The sequence below is a fragment of the Astatotilapia calliptera genome, chromosome 20 (assembly GCF_900246225.1).
Source record: "Astatotilapia calliptera chromosome 20, fAstCal1.2, whole genome shotgun sequence".
In the NCBI taxonomy this organism is placed as follows: Eukaryota; Metazoa; Chordata; class Actinopteri; order Cichliformes; family Cichlidae; genus Astatotilapia; species Astatotilapia calliptera.
In genome coordinates, this window is record NC_039321.1 from 5267257 (window position 1) to 5286383 (window position 19127).

Here is a 19127-nt window from a genome sequence, read left to right on the forward strand (position 1 = left end):
CCTCCTCAACATGTCTTGCAGTTCTCCGGAGCCCTGGTAATGAACTAATCATTTGATTCAGGTGTGCTGGCCCAGGGTGATATCTAAAATCTGCAGGTCTGGAGTTCCCCACACCTGCTCTAAATGACCGAGGACTTTCCTTAAGCCAGATTTGTCAACCAAGGCTTAGACTACCAGGGCCTATGCCCCCGACCACTGTCTAGTCCACAAAACATAGAACTCCTGCTGTTGACTGCAGGAGGGGAGTGTGGATAATTTCCCAGTCTTTCTAAAAGAGTATTTGTGAGGTCAGACACTGATATTGAACTAGGGAGCCTAAATTGCAATTTCTATTCTAGCTTATCCCAAAGGTTCTTGATGTGGGTGGTCCAATCGAGTTCTTCCACACCATACTCATCCAACCATATCTTTATGGACCATGCTTTGTGCACGTGGCCTTGGTCATAGTGGAACAGCCAAACTGTTCCCACGAAGTTGGAAGCATCAAAATGTCCAAAATACCTTATAATTCACTTCTTTAGCAGGCATCTATTCAGTGTATAGCACTGGAACAATTAATAGATGCGTTTTACTAGCCAAGCTTGATAGCTTTATCTCTCTTTCTAGTATGGTCACTTGTTGGTGAGGCTCCCAAAATTATTTCTTCCATTTGCACCTTTGATCCAGGAGGAAGAAATTTCGTCCCAATGTATACTTGATTGTATATTGTTGGGTTGACAATAAAACTCTGCTTGACTTTATATACAGTCTATATGGTGAACATACCACTCTGACCCAAACGTTGCTAAAAACAGTCAAATAAATCTGTGCAGCAGATAGGCCCACACACAAAGACAATAAAAACAACATTTTTTTTAATGCTTATTTAAAAAAAAGTTTATTACTTTATTCTGGTAACCATTTGTTTTAGCTCATGAGGGACTCACATGACTCACCTTCGGCCGCTTCACTGTAAACTCATGGGATCGACCTACACAACAGTAAGATGAATGTGAATTATGTCGCAGTCTTCACGTATTCGCTCTCGATATCCCAAATAAAACTTTATCCACATGTTTACATACTTGTAAAACCATCCGCTTACTGCTTTATGTGAGAGAATAAGAAATTATAAAAGACAATGGAAAACAAAACAAAACAAGCTTTTAGAACTACCAGTAAGAAATCACTACAAAATGCAGTCTGGTTTTTTCAGTTGTGTCTTCGTTACAGAGTTTAACATTAAGCATGTAGTCTAGATACATTTATAGTAGAATAAAACGTCATATCTCGGACCTGTGGTCCTAACACTGACATAGGTCATACTCCAAACCATTCATTTTTCTAGTCTAAGTAGAATAATCTCAGCTGATTCGTTGCTGGAAAACAGTTTATACAATCGAACTGACAGGCTCACATAACTAACACCATGACATATTGTTGGTTTAAGCCAAGGAAGAAAAAAAAGTAGCAGTTTTGGTCCAGTCACAGCAGGTCTGAATAAAAGCATCACCCTCTGGATGCACTGAGTTGAGTCATCTGCGCTAAAATTTGTTGCTTTTCATCATCGTAGCTGAATTATTGCACTTCTTGCAGAGGAAGTGAAACAGAAGCAGTCCGCTACAGGTCTACTTGAGTCATTTTGAAATGAGGTCAACGGCACAATAACTCAGCAATATGCCTGCAATCAACAAATTGAATGAATATTGCTTTTTAAGTGGTTTGATATGTTGTTCAGTCTTCAGAAACAATGTTTTTCATCCGTTATACTAATGATATCCAGTGCTGTCATTTCTTTATACTACACCCCTCTCCACGATCAGCTCTGCCCGTTTCCACACATTAAAAATGTTTTCTGTGGCAGCGTTTTCAGTCCACGCTACCGTTTCCTGGAGCTGGTCCGACCCAGGCTGGCGGTGCTGGAGCGGCGACTGAGGATGGGCGTGGCAGCGGTGGGCGACGTCTCGTTGGGGCAGCCGTGCTGGAGCAAAATATCGATGCAGCTTTTGCTCCCTTTTTTCGTGGCCAGCATCATGGCCGTCTGGCCTTGGTTATCTTTCGCTTTCACATCGATTCCATACTGCAGGGAAGAGGCAAAGGACAGAACATGATATTTAAGCCTGTTTATTGATTAGATATTGATTAGATGATTGAACAGTTTGAAGTGAAGTGGAGCATACAGCTGAAAAATTATGTGCTGCTCCTCTTCTATTACTGTTGGACAGATTTTCTTTGATTTGCATAGACAGTATATAGAGTTAAGGTAATAAATAAGTCTAACCAGCATAATCATAATTTGATTTATTACTGATTTTTCAGAACTTGCTTCCCTGACGTTCAGTGTTGTCTATGATGACAGGTCATCAGATCTCAGGACCAACATTTAGTTTTTCTTAAACTAATTTGTTATTCAAACTGCTTTACTCGTTTTAACGTGCGCTGAGTGTCTGTTAACACAGACTCAGTCTAGTAAGGGAAAATTATTCCATTACAGAAGAACTCCAGGGGTAGAGCACATTTATTAAATACCACCTGAACACTGTGGAGATCCCAGCACAGAGTCCAGGTGCACTAAAAACAGCCTGTCATCATTTCTTTTGAAGGTTACTGAAGTCAGCACATTCAGTGAAGAGGCCAGCTGGCAATACTGCGATTAGCAATGAGACAGTGTTCTTCAGCTTCAGTTCTTTTACATTAAATTGGATAGAATTGCAGTTTTAACATCACTAATGCTTGGCTGAAATTACACGCACATAGTTTTTTCTTTTTGATTGAAGTTTTTGGGTCAGCTGTTCACACAGGATGTGATTTCATTACCAAACACTATTGTAAAGTGATGAATATCTCCTGCATTTGATTGTAATCTTATCTATGCCACATGTCTGGTCAGATATTTGATGACAGATATCTATTGGCCTAGTTACAGCTCCTACACCCTTCACTATAGACGTCGACTCTGTGGGTTTTGTGGAGAGTCTGGCACACTGAGTGCTTATTATAAAGCCCTCAAACACGGAGTCTGCAGGAGTGCAGGCTTCTAACCACACTGTGCAAAGTACAGCAGCTTTTTAATGTCGTTATAAAAGCTAATAATGACAAACAAGAACAAACAATTTAATATTAAGAGGGCAGCATGTTTTTGAAATGTTGTAAGCACCTGAGAAAAACTCCAAAGGCACATCTGATAAGGGTATAAACTGGTGCAGATGCTGACTGAAAGTTCCTGTTTCCCTCAGAGAAAAAAGAGGCAGCTGCCAATATGACTCCACAGAGAGTAACACTCATCACAGAATGGCAAGGGTACGTGTCTGCAGAGGCATTCACAGTTTCGAAAGCACAGAAGAGTCCATCACTAAGCATTTACACGATCATGGTGTGCATGCATGCACACTTCTACCGGTCAGTTTTTGAAGTAGTTTATTCCACCCTTATTTCTTTTACTGTGATTTACAGGACTAATGAACTAGTCGTGTTGTTCTACACTCGTCATTGGGCCTGAGGAAATATGAAACCGATATGAATGAGTGTGAACACAAAGAAGATACGCACCCAGATGAGCAGCTGTGTCATGACCACATCTCCCAGCTGGCAGGCAGCGTGCAGAGCCGTGCGCGGCAGCGAAGGCGAGCCGGCCGGCGGAGCGTTGATTTGTTCTTTAGTGCTGTGGGCCAGAAGGAGCAGCAGCCTGGGCAGATCTCTGTCGGTCACTGCAGATAGCAGCCACACCGGCACACCATCCTCTGGAAGCTGCGCCCCTGAGGCCGGCACAAGAGGCGCCACAAAGGCTCGCTGTTCATACTTGGCACGGATCCATGACTCTCGCTCCTCTCTAGAAAAACAGAAACAATACAAAGGAGACACACACATGTAAGATTAGACACTCTTAGAAGCACTGCAGTGTAAGCGAATCAGAACTTTGCTTACATTTAAAACTTGACATATCTGCAGGTTTTTAGAAATTCCACCATGGGTGTTATTTGTTCACGTTTGTACACATTGGATATTGAGCGATCAGATTTTTACCTGCTTTCTGTTAGTTTATTTCTTGGGTCTGGGATTTGATTTTTCCCACAAGCACACGAAACCACCGACAACTTCTCTGCATCACTTTTGACTCCATATTTAACTATTTAAATAAATGTACATTAGATATGAGCAGATGCAGTTTAAGCATTTCATATATGTTTAATCACGAGTGCAAAAAAGTTCTGCAACTCCGGCCATAAAAACAAACAAAAAATAAAATGCAAAAAAAAAGGATTAAAATTTGTCTGATCTCCCCTTCAAAGCTGTCTCCTGGTGCACTTCCAGTACTCCTGTTAGAAGTCCTGCTCTAACTACTCGTGTCCATTTGTAGACTTTTTGTGGCCCGTAAATTTGCGCTTGCAAGTTTTAAGGGAGAGGCTGGCTTTTAGCTTTCAGTGAAAGGGCCTGAAGAAGATCGTTGGATCGTTGTCCAAATGAAATCTTTTTGATCACACTGTGATGGAAACCTGACAACATTATAATATAACATACAACAATATAATTAAATGGCTGTAACTAGGGTAAATTAAATAATATTACTCATTAATGTATTTACTTTTAGCCCTTCTGTGACAATGAATCAATTTTGATTTTGACTGATGAACCTTTTTTTTAAACCTACTAATAAACCTAATAATGGACATCAATGAGTTTTATTCATAATTTAAATCTCATTTAGTAGCTCTAAACACAAATGTAATCATTTGTGTACAAATCTGTTTAAATAACATATTTAATATTATTTTAGACTTCGTTATTATTCTAATTTATTAAAATGATTCTGTACATTTTTAATGTGCGACCGTGGCTCAGGGGGTTGGGAAGCGTATCTGTAACCAGAAGGTCGCCGGTTCGATCCCTGGGCTCTCTGTCCTGGTCGTTGTGTCCTTGGGCAAGACACTTTACCCTACTGCCTACTGGTGTTGGCCAGAGGGGCCGATGGCGCGATATGGCAGCCTCGCTTCTGTCAGTCTGCCCCAGGGCAGCTGTGGCTACAACCGTAGCTTGTGATAATGTGAGAGTGAATGAATAGTGCCATTGTAAATCGCTTTGGGTGCCTTGAAAAGCGCTATATAAATCCAATTCGTTATTATTTTATCTGCTTAAAACTTGTATAGGGTGTACAGGAGTTTACAGCAGTTTTTGACGTGTGCTGTGATCTGGCTCCACCCACCGTGTCGCACTCGGTGTGGGTTTGGTCCGTCCTTGGGTGCAGCTCTCCCAGATGCTGTTGGCCATGTGGTTTCCGATGGCAGCCAGCACCTGTGTGAGCTCTCCCGGCCAGTCGTCCAGGTCCAGCGAGCGCACACGGGACAGGTGAGTCCCCAGGTTTCGGTGGATCCCTGAGCACTCGATGCAGATCAGCGCACCCAGATTGAGACTGGCCCAAGTGGGATCTGCAGGATGGGAGAAGAGAGACTGCTTAGCAAGAAAAAACCATGAGCCAATGGCTGCACCACCACAGTCTGTGCATGGTGTGAATTATGCTCCAGAGTAAATGTGCAGCTGGCGGGAAACGTGCCAACGTTTAGGAACTCACTCGGTGCTTCGCAGTCCACACACTGACTGTTGCCTTTGGCATTTCGGATGGCCTGGAGCGCTACGGCCTCGCTCTGACTGCTCCTCCGCGCCTGCACAAACACCCATTTGCATCATTTATTCATATCCACACAAGTGTTTCTGTTTCATAAACAAGTGGTGCTTAAAATCCAACCGCTACCTCAGTAAACACAATGAATAGTAACACGCATTGATTAGAGCAGATTATGACACCACGTGGCATTAAAACTGCAAAACAAAGACATTTTATATTGAACTATTTTTTAAAGTTAATAACATTTACTTTCTGACATTTTATTTGAGAGCCTTAATTTGGAGTGAGTAAATGTTTTCACTTAGAAATTCTGCTTTGGCACAAACAACTCATAGCTAACCGTCCAATCATGCAAGGCTTTGTAAAGATGCCAAAATAACTGCAGCACAACATGAGGATGTTTTAAAGATAGAGATAGCCACATGGACCAAACAGACGTTCTTGTAGTTTACAGAATAATCAGTCATGTCACTTAGACGCCAACATTAAATATACTCTGCTAATTTCCCCTAATGAAGACCATAATTTACCACAACTTGAAGCTATCAGCTGAGCCCATGAAGTCATCAGGAAAGTTTTACTGAGGTCAAAGATCAAACTATACAGCTTCTTCTTCTTTTTTTGCAACTGCAGGATTTTACAACTAATTGTAAAGTGAATCTTTATTGATATATACTTAGGTGTCATATATGTAGTAATTAAGGGCACAGAGGAGGCTGTCAGAGTTTGTCTTTATAAAGACAAGGACATCTGTTTAAATCAGTGCTATTTTCCCCCTCCTGTTTAGTGCATCATTCTCCTGGGTTTATATAGTTCCCTGCTTCTCTTCCCTACTTGCAGTATTAAAATGTTATGATTATATTTTAAACAAAACAGGAGAGCAGTTGTACGAGACGTATTCTGTGGTGTCACAGAAAGAGTGGATGATTTTAGAAACATTGTAATATGTAATTTATTTAAAAAACAAAAACAAATAAATCTTTTAGACATACTTTTCCCATTAAGGTTTCACTCCAACAATTAAATTAAGATTGTGATGCATATAGACTACTGTAGGTTTGCATGTTCTTCACTTAAGAGCGCTTCCATTTGAAGTAATTTACCTGCAAAAATTCATCCACGAACCTTATCTTTCAAAACCTTTAAGTAATCTGCGCGGTAAATGCTCGTTTCCCACCCACCTGCCTTTTAAGAACCAACCTAAATTTTAACAGATTTGAGAACCAAAAGATTCATAAGGCTATAGTTCAGGGAAGTTTGGTGCACGGTGATTTCCCTGGAAATCACCGTGCACATAACTCGTGGGCTGGATTTCTGGTGAATTTCTTTTAGGTTGCAAATATATAGCGCCTCTAAAAAAATGTGTCTTCTTTATTGGAAAAGAGGTGTGAGACTGTGCGGGTGTGATTTGATCGGATATGACTGGGATCGGTGACAGCAGAGACTCAAGCACCATCAGATTTTGACTCAAGTGTTTTTAAAATTTGACCTGTATTCTTCCTGGCATAGCTTTCTTTTCCTGCTCTGCTCTCTGCCCCCACACTGCACTTTCATTCTGTCTTGCTGTGATCAGTCAATCAAACCTTCACGCAGATATCCAAAGGAAAAGTTCAAGAGCAGGGAACAGCTTGTGGATTCTATTTTTGCCGCAATATTCTTCTCTTTAAGCCTCCAAGAAATGATGTTTTTAGACAGCAAAATCATTTTAGTTTAGGTGGAAAAATGGTGAGAATAAGTACAGAATCCATTTCTGAAATGTGTTTTCTGTACATGTTTACCTTGTTTCTGCCACTCTCACAGGAACCAAGACTTGCCAGGATTTGGCTCTCTATAGCTGTGACCCACGAGTCCCTCTCGTCCATGCTCGGAGCCTCAAAGTGCCACGTCTGCCCAGTAAACGACACTATGATGAAGTCGGCATTCTCTTCCTCTGCGAAGAGAGGGTGAAGCCGGAGAAACATGACATGAGATTTGCTGCATTCGACAAACCGAGAGAATGAATCCATTGAACTTTCAGTCGGTGGAGGAAAAATGAATGAAAAGCAAAACAAAACAAAAAAGTGGTTTAGATTGAGACATGAGGACAGAAAAATCTTTGGGTTATTCACGCTGAGGGTAATTCAAACAAACAATGGGGTGTAGATTATGGATGTCAGGCACACAGGGAAGGAAAACAGTCAGAGAGCACAAGCTGTGTCAGCACCATCACCCTCACTTGTTACCTGTCTTATTAATGTTTCTCAAGCTACCAAAGCTCTTTAATTTCCACATTTTGCGTTTGGCTGCAGAGCGAGAGATAAGCAAGAGAAGAGAAAGAGGAGTGCAAGTGTTAGGAAAAAAAGGCAGATACGAAATATTCAGAGAAAGACAAGCACGTTTATTAATCTTTATCCACACAGAAGAGAAAGAACGGGAAAACAAGAAAAGTCAGAATATAAGCAAGTGTGTCTTAGTAGAAAGTAAAGAATATAAAAATCTCTCAGAACTAAAGAATAAAGATTTTATTTAGTTATTATTTTGAGTAAAATTGTTTCTGTATATATAAAGCAAATAGAAAACCCAATTTCTTATTTAACTTAAACTGTTAGCATCAGTAGTTGCGCCTTGTGGAATGATGATGTTACCTTCGGCTTGCCCGACGGCTGCATCCCCTTTCTGATTCATGCTCTTCTTCCTCCTGTTCTTCTTCCTGTCGCTCATGGGAGATGATTGGCTGGGATCTTTTCCACCAAACGAACCGGCTGTCGCTTCCAGGGCATCTGACATTTGGCGCAAACATAACAAAACATACATGACGGAATTGTTTTCAGTCGCAGCGGAGCTGAGGCTGCACCCAGAGTGTCTGAGCCGGCGATGGTGGCTGAAAGGTTTCATTCCCTGCGGTACGTACCGACACTTTGTGCTTTGGTGGACAATGAGGAGGGGCAGCGCTGAAGTCCTCGCTCACCTCCTTGAGGGGACAAACCGCCAGACCGGTCATCGGCAACGACAGAGAGGGTAGCTGGACACAACTGAGGAACTGATGAAGAGAGAGAAAGTGAAGTGTTTATGTACAATAGGCCATGTTTTTATGATCTTTCAGGCTAAGAAATGTAAATTTATTGTTATCTAAAGCTTTATTTTCAAGTATAAAATTCCAGGAACAAACATATGGAAGGAAGATAAAACTAGAACCTGCAATCTTTTTAATAGCCAGCAGAGGGCGACTCCTCTAGGTGCAAAAAGCAGATTGTATCAAAGGCCATGACAAAACTAGCATTTTATAATATTATGGTAACAGTTAAGAGTTAAAACGCATGATAAAGGAGGCTGTGTTTCAGGAGAAAGTAAACACAACAATCCTCGATTTCTTGGTCAGATCTACTCTAAATAAGTGGATTTATCAAAAAGATAAGAAGACATGTCCATCTTTTATATACAGTCTTCAAAGTATGGTCTATTTATCCTCCTAAAGAAGACGTACCTGTACTGGTGCTATCAGCGGCTGGCAGCTCTTTACTCAGCCCGTTGACTCCAGGTACAGCTCCAGGGGGGGCAGGCGAGGGGCCTGTCGGTGCGACTGCTCTTGGAGGACGTTTCCCGGGAACTTTAACAGTCACACGCAGCAGATCGATTTCCTTTCCATGGGTATTCTGCGTGTAGTCCTGAAGAGGACAAGATGTTGCATGTTTTTAATCATCTTAGTGATCTGTAATGTTTTCCAAAACAGTCTTTAAGTCAGTCATGGGGTTTTTTTTTTCTCAAAAGGCCCTGATTTAAACAACTGAATTAAAATATGATGCAAATAGCATCACATCTCATGAATTCTGCTAGAATACCTAAATTTCTGTAGATGTAACAAATAAGAATGGGTCTTTCTTTCAAAAACCAATAACAAAAACAATCTAAAAGCATAACCGGTCCCTTTAAATGTGAAAAGCTGCAGATCTTCTCTCCCCCCTGCTCGTTTACTGTCGCATTGATCGGTGTTGTGGTGTTTTCTTACACTGGAGCTGGAGTGATAAGACAGCGTGCCATTGTTGGACAGGGTGACATATTTCTTCTTCCACTCCTTATTCAGAGAGCTCCCACTCCTCTTCCACAGGATGCCCTGTCAAAAGCATCAACCGGGGGTCGCATCAGTCACAGCAAACCACAGTCTGAATCTGCCTAAATTTAGAGCCGCCCCTTCAAAGTGTACCAGAAAGAGTTCGACAGCAATAGCTGAGAGCTCTTGTATTAATAGAACACCCTTGAGAAAGGTTGAAAAGGATGAAACAACAGACTTCTGTGCTGCTTATGTAAGACAAAATAAATAGACAAATGTATTTCTGTTCCCATCTTATTTCCGACAAGGGAATTGGCTCGTGTTATTGTTATAACTGCAGCGTGTAAATACCCCCATCACTGGATATTCGGCTTATTTTTGCTTGTAACGGAAACCAAACCTGTTTGATCGGAACGCCTCGCAGGCTGCTCAGGTCGCCTTTAGCGTCGCCACCTTTTTTGTCTGTGTCCCGGTTCTGCAACGAATCCAACAGAATTTAAAGTGTTAAGAAAGAAGAGGAGACGATTTAAGCGAGGAGAGTCAGAGGGGGGCGAATGGAGTGAAATGAGAATGAGATGAAGGAGACTAAAAGGTGTGAGACACGAGCAGTTGGAGGTGACTGACCTTGAAGAGCGAGGGGCGTCTGGGGATGCTCTTCAGCGAGCGAGCGTTGACGCTGCCTCCCCCGTCTCCCTGTGCAACTCGCAGCTCTCTGTGGCTCACCACAGGGGTGGAGGGGAGGGAGTAGGCGTAGCCGATACTGGGGCCATTACTGGCCTGAGAGGAGGAGGAATTGGAGGAGGAGGTGGAGGAGGTCAGGAGGTCAGGATGCAGGATGGGAATGGGAATGAGAAGAGATGGAGAGAGTGAGGATGGGGTGAAAGATGAAACAGAGTCACAAAAAGGTGATGATGAGTGACAACGTGAAGTCTTCAGTCGATCGGTGTGATTGATGGAAACTGATGGATGAAGAACAGGGCGGGCTGTGTTTTCATTGACTAAGCTAAAGTAATCAAACACGACACAAGCGTTGGTGTACACAACCTTAGATGATCCTTTGAATGTCATTTACATTTTAAATATCACGATTAAATCATATGTTCTAAATAAAAACAGGAAAATAGTAACAGTTGGAAGTCGTGTCCGATGTACTGTACTCTACAGGGTGGGCTCATTTTTAACATCAGTGCCTTGATGCCAGTAATAGATGAAGATTATATTTCTGAGATAAATATAAACGCATAATATTTGGAGTTTAGGTTTTATTTTTATAGTCACTGGGATATTTCCAGGGATAATGCTTTGGTCCACCAGCAACAATTTGTTAAATGTTAGCATTCATGTCTGTTTTATGATTATTTTCTATTTTACTTTGAAGTTCACATGTACTTCCTGTCTCTGTCTCCCCCTGATTCATGATTGTTTTCAAAGTAATCCAATATTTCCCTCTGAATATCACAAAAAACAAAACAAATATCTAACATTTAGACTTATGTACCTGAGTAAATGTATCGCTTCACACCACTGCTTAAAGCTACATAAGTTTTCAAAATGTATTTTTTAAATATACAATATATTTAATCCTCTTTTGATTATATTTGCGCTACAAATATACGAAGCCTTGAGGTTAATGCTCACTTCCACCTGCTCACACGATCAGTGAAAGTTCACTTACATGTCACATAACCGGAAACTGCTCAAGTGTCACTACTGCTGCAGGTCATCATGAAACAACATATTCAAAAATGAGAAAAAGGAGTTATGATTCCAAAAAACAGCAACATGATTTATTACTGTATGTTGCTCGCCAGAGGTGACTATTTTCCCGCAAACCTGCTCTAAGAGGAAAAATGACCCCAGTGTACAAAAACTGCAGTTCCCCTAATGGCCACTAGAAGGTGACTCTGGATGAGAGTCAACCTCCATTGACTCTCATGTTAAAGTGTCCATATTTGTATCATTGTGTAACGTACTTACAGTCTGACAAAGGACAGTTTGGGGTCTGGTCTTGGATTCTGGAGTTAGGGGCGTGGCTGCTTTGACTAACCTCTCCACCTGTAATACCGGTGCCTTTTGGAGCATGTATGCTTTATTTGCCTTTTAGCTCTAATTGGTGTCTTTTCTGTGCATTGCACCTGTACATTTTATCTATGCAACATGCGTACGTCACCCTTTTATCTAAATATGGTCACTTCTGGCTACAGAAAACAAAATGGCACCAGTCCAACAGCAGTATAAGCAACATTTTGTTATTACTCATGAAAAATAAATTTTGGATTTGTCTTTGAGCAAAATGTGATGTATTCAATGGACGTCCTTTAACATAAAGAATATTTGCTGATTAAGTAATCACTAAAGTTATTTTGATCCAGTCTGACGGTAAGTAAGTAAATAAATATGTGTGCCAAATTTCCTTGCAATGCATTTGGTGTGCTGCTGACTTACATCCCCAGAGTCTTTCTGCTAGCACAGCTTAAAACATGATCAGCTGGCATTAGAAGAACGGTGAATGAGTGCTTTAATTTTGAAGACAGCATCAGCATAGCAACAGCAGAACACTTTCATCAGTGTCCTATATTTATCATGTCTTATGTAATATCTGTCTAGACCGAAAGAAGATTGTGTTTACTCAAACAGTCGACTAATAACTACCGAGAAGGCGTCACACCTGACAGTCATAGTCACTGCTCTCTTTCTACAGTTCTTTAAATGTGCTCAACATGCTGAGCTTTTTGTTTTGTGAATTTAAAGAAGATGTAATCAGCAACGAGGGCCAAGAAATACTTGAATCAATAATTGAATCCGGACAAATAATTATCTGAAGTAGAAAATACATGATAGAATATCCACTCAAAAACATGTTTTGTCCCTGATAAACATGAAGCAAAATAATGTGATTAAATTTCAACTAAATATAAAAAAATCAAAGGTTTATTCATTCAAATAATTAATCATTGTAGAAAATAAGCTTAGATGATATGAATGTAAAACAATCACGTAAATTTCATTTGACCAGATTCTGTTAAATTTGATATTTTACTTTGAACATTTTATATGTAATCAAATTATTTAAAATCCACAATTTGGGATAAATATTTTTTGAGTGTGTGGTGGCAAGCAATCACTACCGTTATTTCAGGTATTGCAATTTAATTTACGTCTGCTTTTCAGAGGGATATATTGCACTATTAACTCACTGGGTTTACTTAATATCCACATTTTCATCTGAAACATCTGTAGTTGGTGAAAAAACTCATGCAGAAGAAGAATGTAGAATATATAAATGTATATCTCACAGCAAACTGTGTTGTGCTTTTTTCCAACAATGAAAAAAAAATCATACTTCTGAGAAACTAACTAGAAATTTTTATGCAATAACAGCAAATTCTGACAGAAAATATTTTTTTAAATGGCAAAGTCAAGCCTCCACAGTACACAGAATATTTTGTACGGTATATGTTTACATATTGTTCTTAACTTGAGTTTAGGTTTTATGTGTATTTGTTTGAATACTTTCATTTTCACTTATTTCTTACCAGGAAATGGTTACAGCACGTTACAGCGCTCTGTTTTATCCACATAAATTTAAGGATCTCACAGTTTAGCCAGCCTGGTTTTAAACACTGTGCTGTGAGACATACCTGTTACAGTGCACACAATAATTTACACATTATGGCATTAATATCAATATTATTAATGATCAAATAATAATATCTAATAGATGTAAGTTTTCAGTTAAATATATATTTATACACTTTTACATTATAGTTTCTTCCGCGTCTATGTGAAGTCAAAAGCACAAGATGCCTCAGTTATGAAGCGAGCTTTTTCATATTTTAGAGTAAAAACATAAATTAGATTATTGTCAGTCCAAAGACATTTGACATCATGCTCTAAACCTTAAAGTATAATAAAGTAGGAATATAGTACTAGGTCCTTTTAATGTGTAATAATAAAGGTCATCATTATAGAAACTGGTATTGTTAAGACATGGTGCCTGACCAACAGGATATCTGAAGGTGGGGGGGGAAAGGTGCCACTTCATTAGTTGGTTGGTTTGTGGCTGTTTCACAAACCAACAAAATTAGGAAGTGTGTTTAGTTAGTTTTGGTCCCACAACAGAAAGCTTTTATTATACACGACTCCTGGCTGGTGCATTAATGCCAATCTTATTATAAATAAATAGATAAATAAACCTTCGTTTGTGCAAAACGTAATTTTGCAGAAGATGCATGATATACCTTCAGGCCTAGCCACAGTGATTGACATGTTGCTACCCTGTGATGGTGATGGTGAACATTAAATTCTCCAAACCGGGTAGACCATCGTTGGATATTAAGGAGAAACTAGCGCTCAGTCTAAAACGACCCCATTAAAGAATGGTTTCTTTAGTCAGGAAGAAAAATCATCACATAACTGAGCGATATAAACAAGTGAACAAGTAAAAATTTATTTCAAAAGGAAGTTACCCCCAACACCTGCTGAGCATTTTTGTGAAAAGCTCTATGTGGTGAGATAAGATCTTCTACCACTAAGTTTTGAAAACGGATCTGTTCTGCTTACCAAACAAAAAACTGTTTCATTTTATTTACCACTTTTCTGCCACAGTTTCTTCAAAATGTGTAACACAAAGTCCACCGATCACATGCAAAAAGTTAGGTAGTTACTTAGAAAAAGGCTTGAAAATGTCAGGATTATCAAGATAAGGCTATCAGTGTGGTTTGTGTTTCATTAACCATTAAATTTGCAAATGCAATATGGGGTATCTCCTATGGGAGTGACCCAGCAGTAAAAACCGAAAAAGGACGTGTTACCTGTCCAGGGAACGATGCTGATCCAGGTGTGGAGCCTCCCGAGTGACTGGGTGAGTTAGGCAGAGACTTGCAGGCCTGCAGTGCCGCCTGCTTCTTCTGAGCTACAATCTTCTGAGCAGCTGAAAAACAAACACTCAAACAGTTGAGTCTGTTTCAAATGTCAGTGTGTAAATAGTAATGGGTGGATATTTTTTAAATTTTATTTTCCTTGTGAATCACATCCTTAAGCCTGTTCTTTTGTTGATGCTGATATCACTTATAAAATGTGAGTCAGCTCACCCTCTGAAAACACTCGGTCAACGTTGAACCCGTAGGTGGCGCAGGTCTCGTAAAAGAGGGAGTGACGCACGTCAATACACAGCTGTCTGGCTCTCTGATCTTCAATCACGCGAGGGTTGGTGCTGCTGATTTTATCTAAAGAAAGAAACAATATCAACATTGTAACACCTGCTTGTCCCATAAGCATCTTCTTTTGTTGTGGATGTTAGGAACCCATTCCTATGAATGCAACTCGCTGGACACGTTGCACATCTTGGCAGTAATCCTTAATTCTTCATGGCATAGATTCAACTAGGTGCTAGATTCTTACTGTGCCATCTTAATGCTGAAGCAGAATTTCAGTCTCATTAGAGCATGTGACGACTGTCTGTTGTCCAGTTTTGGTGAGCTCGTGTACATTATAGCATCAATTTCCTGTTCCTAACTAACAGGACTGGCAACCAATGGGGTCTCTGCTGCTTCAAGGTTTGACGGATTGTGCATTTATCGAGCTTCTTTTGGACATTTTGATTGTATCGGGTGGTTATTTTAATTATTGCAGCGTTCCTATCAGCTTGCAGCAGTGACAATTTTCCTCTGAACTCTGGCAAAACATGGCATTTACACCCAGAGAGCTGCTAAGGGAGGAGACCCTGAATCCTCCCTTAGTTAGGCTGCAATAGGTGTAGGCTGCTGGGGGATTCCCATGATGCATCCCTTCAGTTACTCATTCACTATGTGTTAACAGACCTCTCTGCATTGAATAGTACTTGTTATTAATCTCTGGCTCTCTTCCACAGCATGTCTTCTATCCTGTCTTCCCTCTCTCACCCTAACCAGTTGCAGCAGATGGCCCCGCCCCTGCCTGAGCCTGGTTCTGCCGGAGGTTTCTTCCTGTTAAAAGGGAGTTTTTCCTTCCCACTGTTGCTTACTCATAGGGGGTCATGTTTGTTGGGTTTTTCTCTTTATTACTGTGGGGTCTACCTTAGAATATAAAGTCCCATGAGGCGACTGTTGTTGTGATTTGGCGCTGCATAAATAAAATTGAATTAAATTGAATTGAACTGCTGCTCACTGAATATTACAGTCTCTCATTAGTTAAGCTTAAATGCACTGAGTTCCTGTCATGTGACCGACTGATTAACTTAACTTAAGTTAATAAAGGTTTGGGCTCTGAATATTTGAGGGTACATGACTGATTTGTGCGTTTACCTTGTGTGCCGACCACTATGACTGGGATGTCTGAGCGGAAGGCGCTGAGCTGGCTGTAGAGCTGGTAGAGCTCCTGGAAACTGGCCTCATTCTCCAAGCTGAAGACCAGAATGACTGCATCAGCCCAGCTGCTGAACTGCAGGAGGAAAAGGATAGATGGACAGATGTTATCTTACTGTGCACTGATGGATGATGAAATGTGCAGTGTTACAGGTCTGTCACACTCACACACACAAACACACACATACACATCATCACAAAGAAGCACCTGTGCATCAGGTGGTCCAGCCTCCTCTCTGATCAATAATAAATGACTCTGACCATCCACCAGCACTTCCTTTTTGTACCGTCCACCTGTCAGGAACAGTGACAGTGACAGACAGGTTATTCAGCAGAGTGACACCCCGAGGATGAAGCCATATCACGCACCAGGTTTCTGAGGTTAGGGATACAAAACTCACGCACACAAGAAGCCACTTTTTAGATAGGATGTGCTTGTGTCTTACCATCAGGTTTCTCGACTGCGGAGTAACTGCCTGTGATGTATTTGTTTACCAGCGCCGATTTGCCACTTTTCAGACTTCCCAGAACACCCTGAGAGAAGGAGGAAGGAAATGCAGCACACACAAGTTGATTCAGGTTCAGCCTGCATGCACATTTACAGCACCATGCAGCAAATATAACTCTCAGACTAAATTAAAACGCATCAGACACAGACTTTCAGTTCCTCCATCGGATAAGCTTTGGTTCCTTTTAGGCAGTTTACACTGTCTGTTATTTAATCTGTATTTTCCACCTGTAGACTGCTTTGTCATCCACATATAGAAATGTGCAGCAGTGAGTAGGTGAAGATAATTCTGAAAGTGCTATAAAAGTGCTTCATTGTAATACAATCTGGTAAAAGTCCCGTGTTCAAAAATATACGGGGAAAGTATGATGCCCATTTTTAGCTCCATATTTTTATTTTTGGATTTCACTAGAGAGGCTTTGTACGATTCACTGCTCAGTACGAGGGCTTGGTGCTGCACCTCAGTTCATCTGGTGTCTGAAACAACCTGTATTGGCACTCAAAGAGCTTGGGAACCGCTCTGTACATGGTTCTAAAGCTCTTTGTGGCACATAACATTTCATGTGCTCCATTTTTTTAGCCAGACACACACAAGAGAACAATCAATAACAATAACAATAAAAATAAAAATAAAAATGGCTATAACTGAACATTAGTTAATTTGAGATCAGCATTTATTCATTTAACCGTGTTTCATTTTATATTTTTCCCTTTTTTTAAATCCTTAACTGCTTCAAGCCAACTTCCTTCTGATTGGCTGCCTCTCATAAACCGAAGGTCTGGATGGCAGGTGGGCGGAACTTCTGGGCTCACTGGCAAAGTCTCAAGTCAAGTTGTTTTTTAGTCAGAAAATAGAGCTACTTTTTTAACATGGCGACCAAAAAAACCAACAATGCAAAAAGTGTTGAGTGTTTTATTTTGCCGGAGGTTTCTTCCTGAGTTTTTCCTTCCCACTGTCACAGAGTACTTGCTCATTTTTTAGGAAAACTAAAGCAACTTGAGGCAACTGGTACTGTGATTTGGCACTATTTAAATACAATTTAATTTAATCTTTTTCTAAACTAAACCCAGTAGTTTTTATGATTAAACGTGACCAGATAATTTTGGCAAAAGTGTGAAAAATATGTAGCATACGACTCAAACTTGTGAGTCTGGTGTCGGCAGGGAAATGAATCGCTATCACAGCCCCTTTGGCCTTCAACTGGGAATTTTTTTTAAATTGGAAAACAGGAATTTTGTTTACATGGACCTGAGTCAGTTTATATGAGAGCGGACAGACAAAATGTTTAGGGATATGAAAATAAAGGTGGGAATTTTTAGGTGCAGGACTATGAATCAGTGGTCATAATTATATAATAAAATATCGTTAAAACCACTTTGTGTTGTACTGCCTAGAGTGAAGACAGGTGTGCGGTGGCAACCTTAGTATCTCTCTGAGAATGTAGGTAAATGTACTCATTGTTTTCTTGGGTAAATCTAGTTTTGGGACAAATTTTCAGAGCTTTTTGGACTGTCTTTTTCTGTTGTGATTTGTGATCCTGTACAGGGTTTATGGCCTTAGTGACCAATGAAATAAAGGTTTTGGATTTTTACCCATTCATTTATTTGGGAGGTTCAAAATCACGGCCCTGAGCTGTTGCCCAGATGGTTGCTGAGTTGCAAGACATGCTTCTGTCAGTATGCGGATTTCACCGCTCAGGTTACACACTTCATGTCATGTCATTTCTACTAACACTCAAAGGGGGTGAACAAAATTAAGATTTTCCATTAAAGCCAAAGTACTACCAATATATACATGAGCAAGTATTTTCCACCAGAAAAATCAATTAGCAGCTATTCTGATACTTATTTTCTTGCTAAAATGCCCGTTGTTAAAGATTCTGGCTTTTCTGCTGTGAGGACTTGTTCTCTTCCCTTTTCATTACTTTAATAGTTTCCGTTGTTTAAACAAAAAAGGGCATTGTTCACTTTGGACTGTGGGAAACTGTGAGATTTTCACACCATTGTCTGAAAATTTGCGACTCAAATGAGAAGCTAATGAGCATCAGCATCCATTATGAAAAACATGATTAGTTACAGTTAAAATTACCGACCAAAACAGTAAAATGCCGTTTAAATGAACTCATCAGCAAAAACGGTTACAAAATAAATTAACATGATGTTAGTCAGAGGGCTTGTTTGGCTATTTGAGTGTTTCTACTTTTAATATTTGCCATGCTCACAGAACATTTTAATCCAGGCTTTTTAATTGTTATTTAGCATCACTGCAGTGCAATATGAGTACCTCTACTTAATTCACAGGTACATTTAGACCCTTTTTAGAGGTCCTCAAGTGCTAATTTCAGTGATGCAGATTTAAAACAGACTTTAACTAAAATATAGCAAAGTACAAATTGTTCTGATAATGTGGGGACATTACTGTGTCTGCTTATTTTTATTAGTTCTCTAAAGAGTGTCAAACACGTTCACTAATATAGCTTAAATTACCAGAGATTATTAGCTCATTTTAACCTTCTGATCCACTAGTCAGGCTGGTATATTGCGAGTTGCCAGCCAAGGAGCTGATGTGTATTATTATTTTAGTTTGTTAAAAGTTTCTTTTCCTATTCTGATCAAATTGGGCTTCAGTGTTTGTTTACAGTACAGCTG

At 40.1% G+C, this 19127-nt stretch overlaps 1 protein-coding gene across 5 annotated transcripts in view; it reads right to left on the minus strand.

Annotated features, from left to right (window-relative positions):
- Window positions 1-43: 43 nt before the first annotated feature.
- agap2 (ArfGAP with GTPase domain, ankyrin repeat and PH domain 2) overlaps window positions 44-19127 on the minus strand; it is a 34880-nt gene continuing 15796 nt past the window's right edge. For 2 of the 5 annotated variants that reach the window (XM_026154103.1, XM_026154100.1), the window contains 17 exons: window positions 16417-16504; window positions 16179-16264; window positions 15911-16046; window positions 14720-14854; window positions 14441-14559; window positions 10251-10403; window positions 10027-10101; window positions 9585-9689; window positions 9063-9243; window positions 8490-8618; window positions 8224-8358; window positions 7822-7881; window positions 7378-7529; window positions 5546-5636; window positions 5180-5402; window positions 3529-3808; window positions 44-2059 (listed from right to left, as the gene is read on the minus strand). In XM_026154103.1, coding sequence (XP_026009888.1) covers window positions 1859-2059; window positions 3529-3808; window positions 5180-5402; window positions 5546-5636; window positions 7378-7529; window positions 7822-7881; window positions 8224-8358; window positions 8490-8618; window positions 9063-9243; window positions 9585-9689; window positions 10027-10101; window positions 10251-10403; window positions 14441-14559; window positions 14720-14854; window positions 15911-16046; window positions 16179-16264; window positions 16417-16504 — 2349 coding nt within the window. In that variant the 3' untranslated portion in view covers window positions 44-1858. The remainder of the gene's footprint in view (window positions 2060-3528; window positions 3809-5179; window positions 5403-5545; window positions 5637-7377; window positions 7530-7821; window positions 7882-8223; window positions 8359-8489; window positions 8619-9062; window positions 9244-9584; window positions 9690-10026; window positions 10102-10250; window positions 10404-14440; window positions 14560-14719; window positions 14855-15910; window positions 16047-16178; window positions 16265-16416; window positions 16505-19127) is intronic. The other 3 variants (XM_026154104.1, XM_026154101.1, XM_026154102.1) reach the window with 2 other exon arrangements.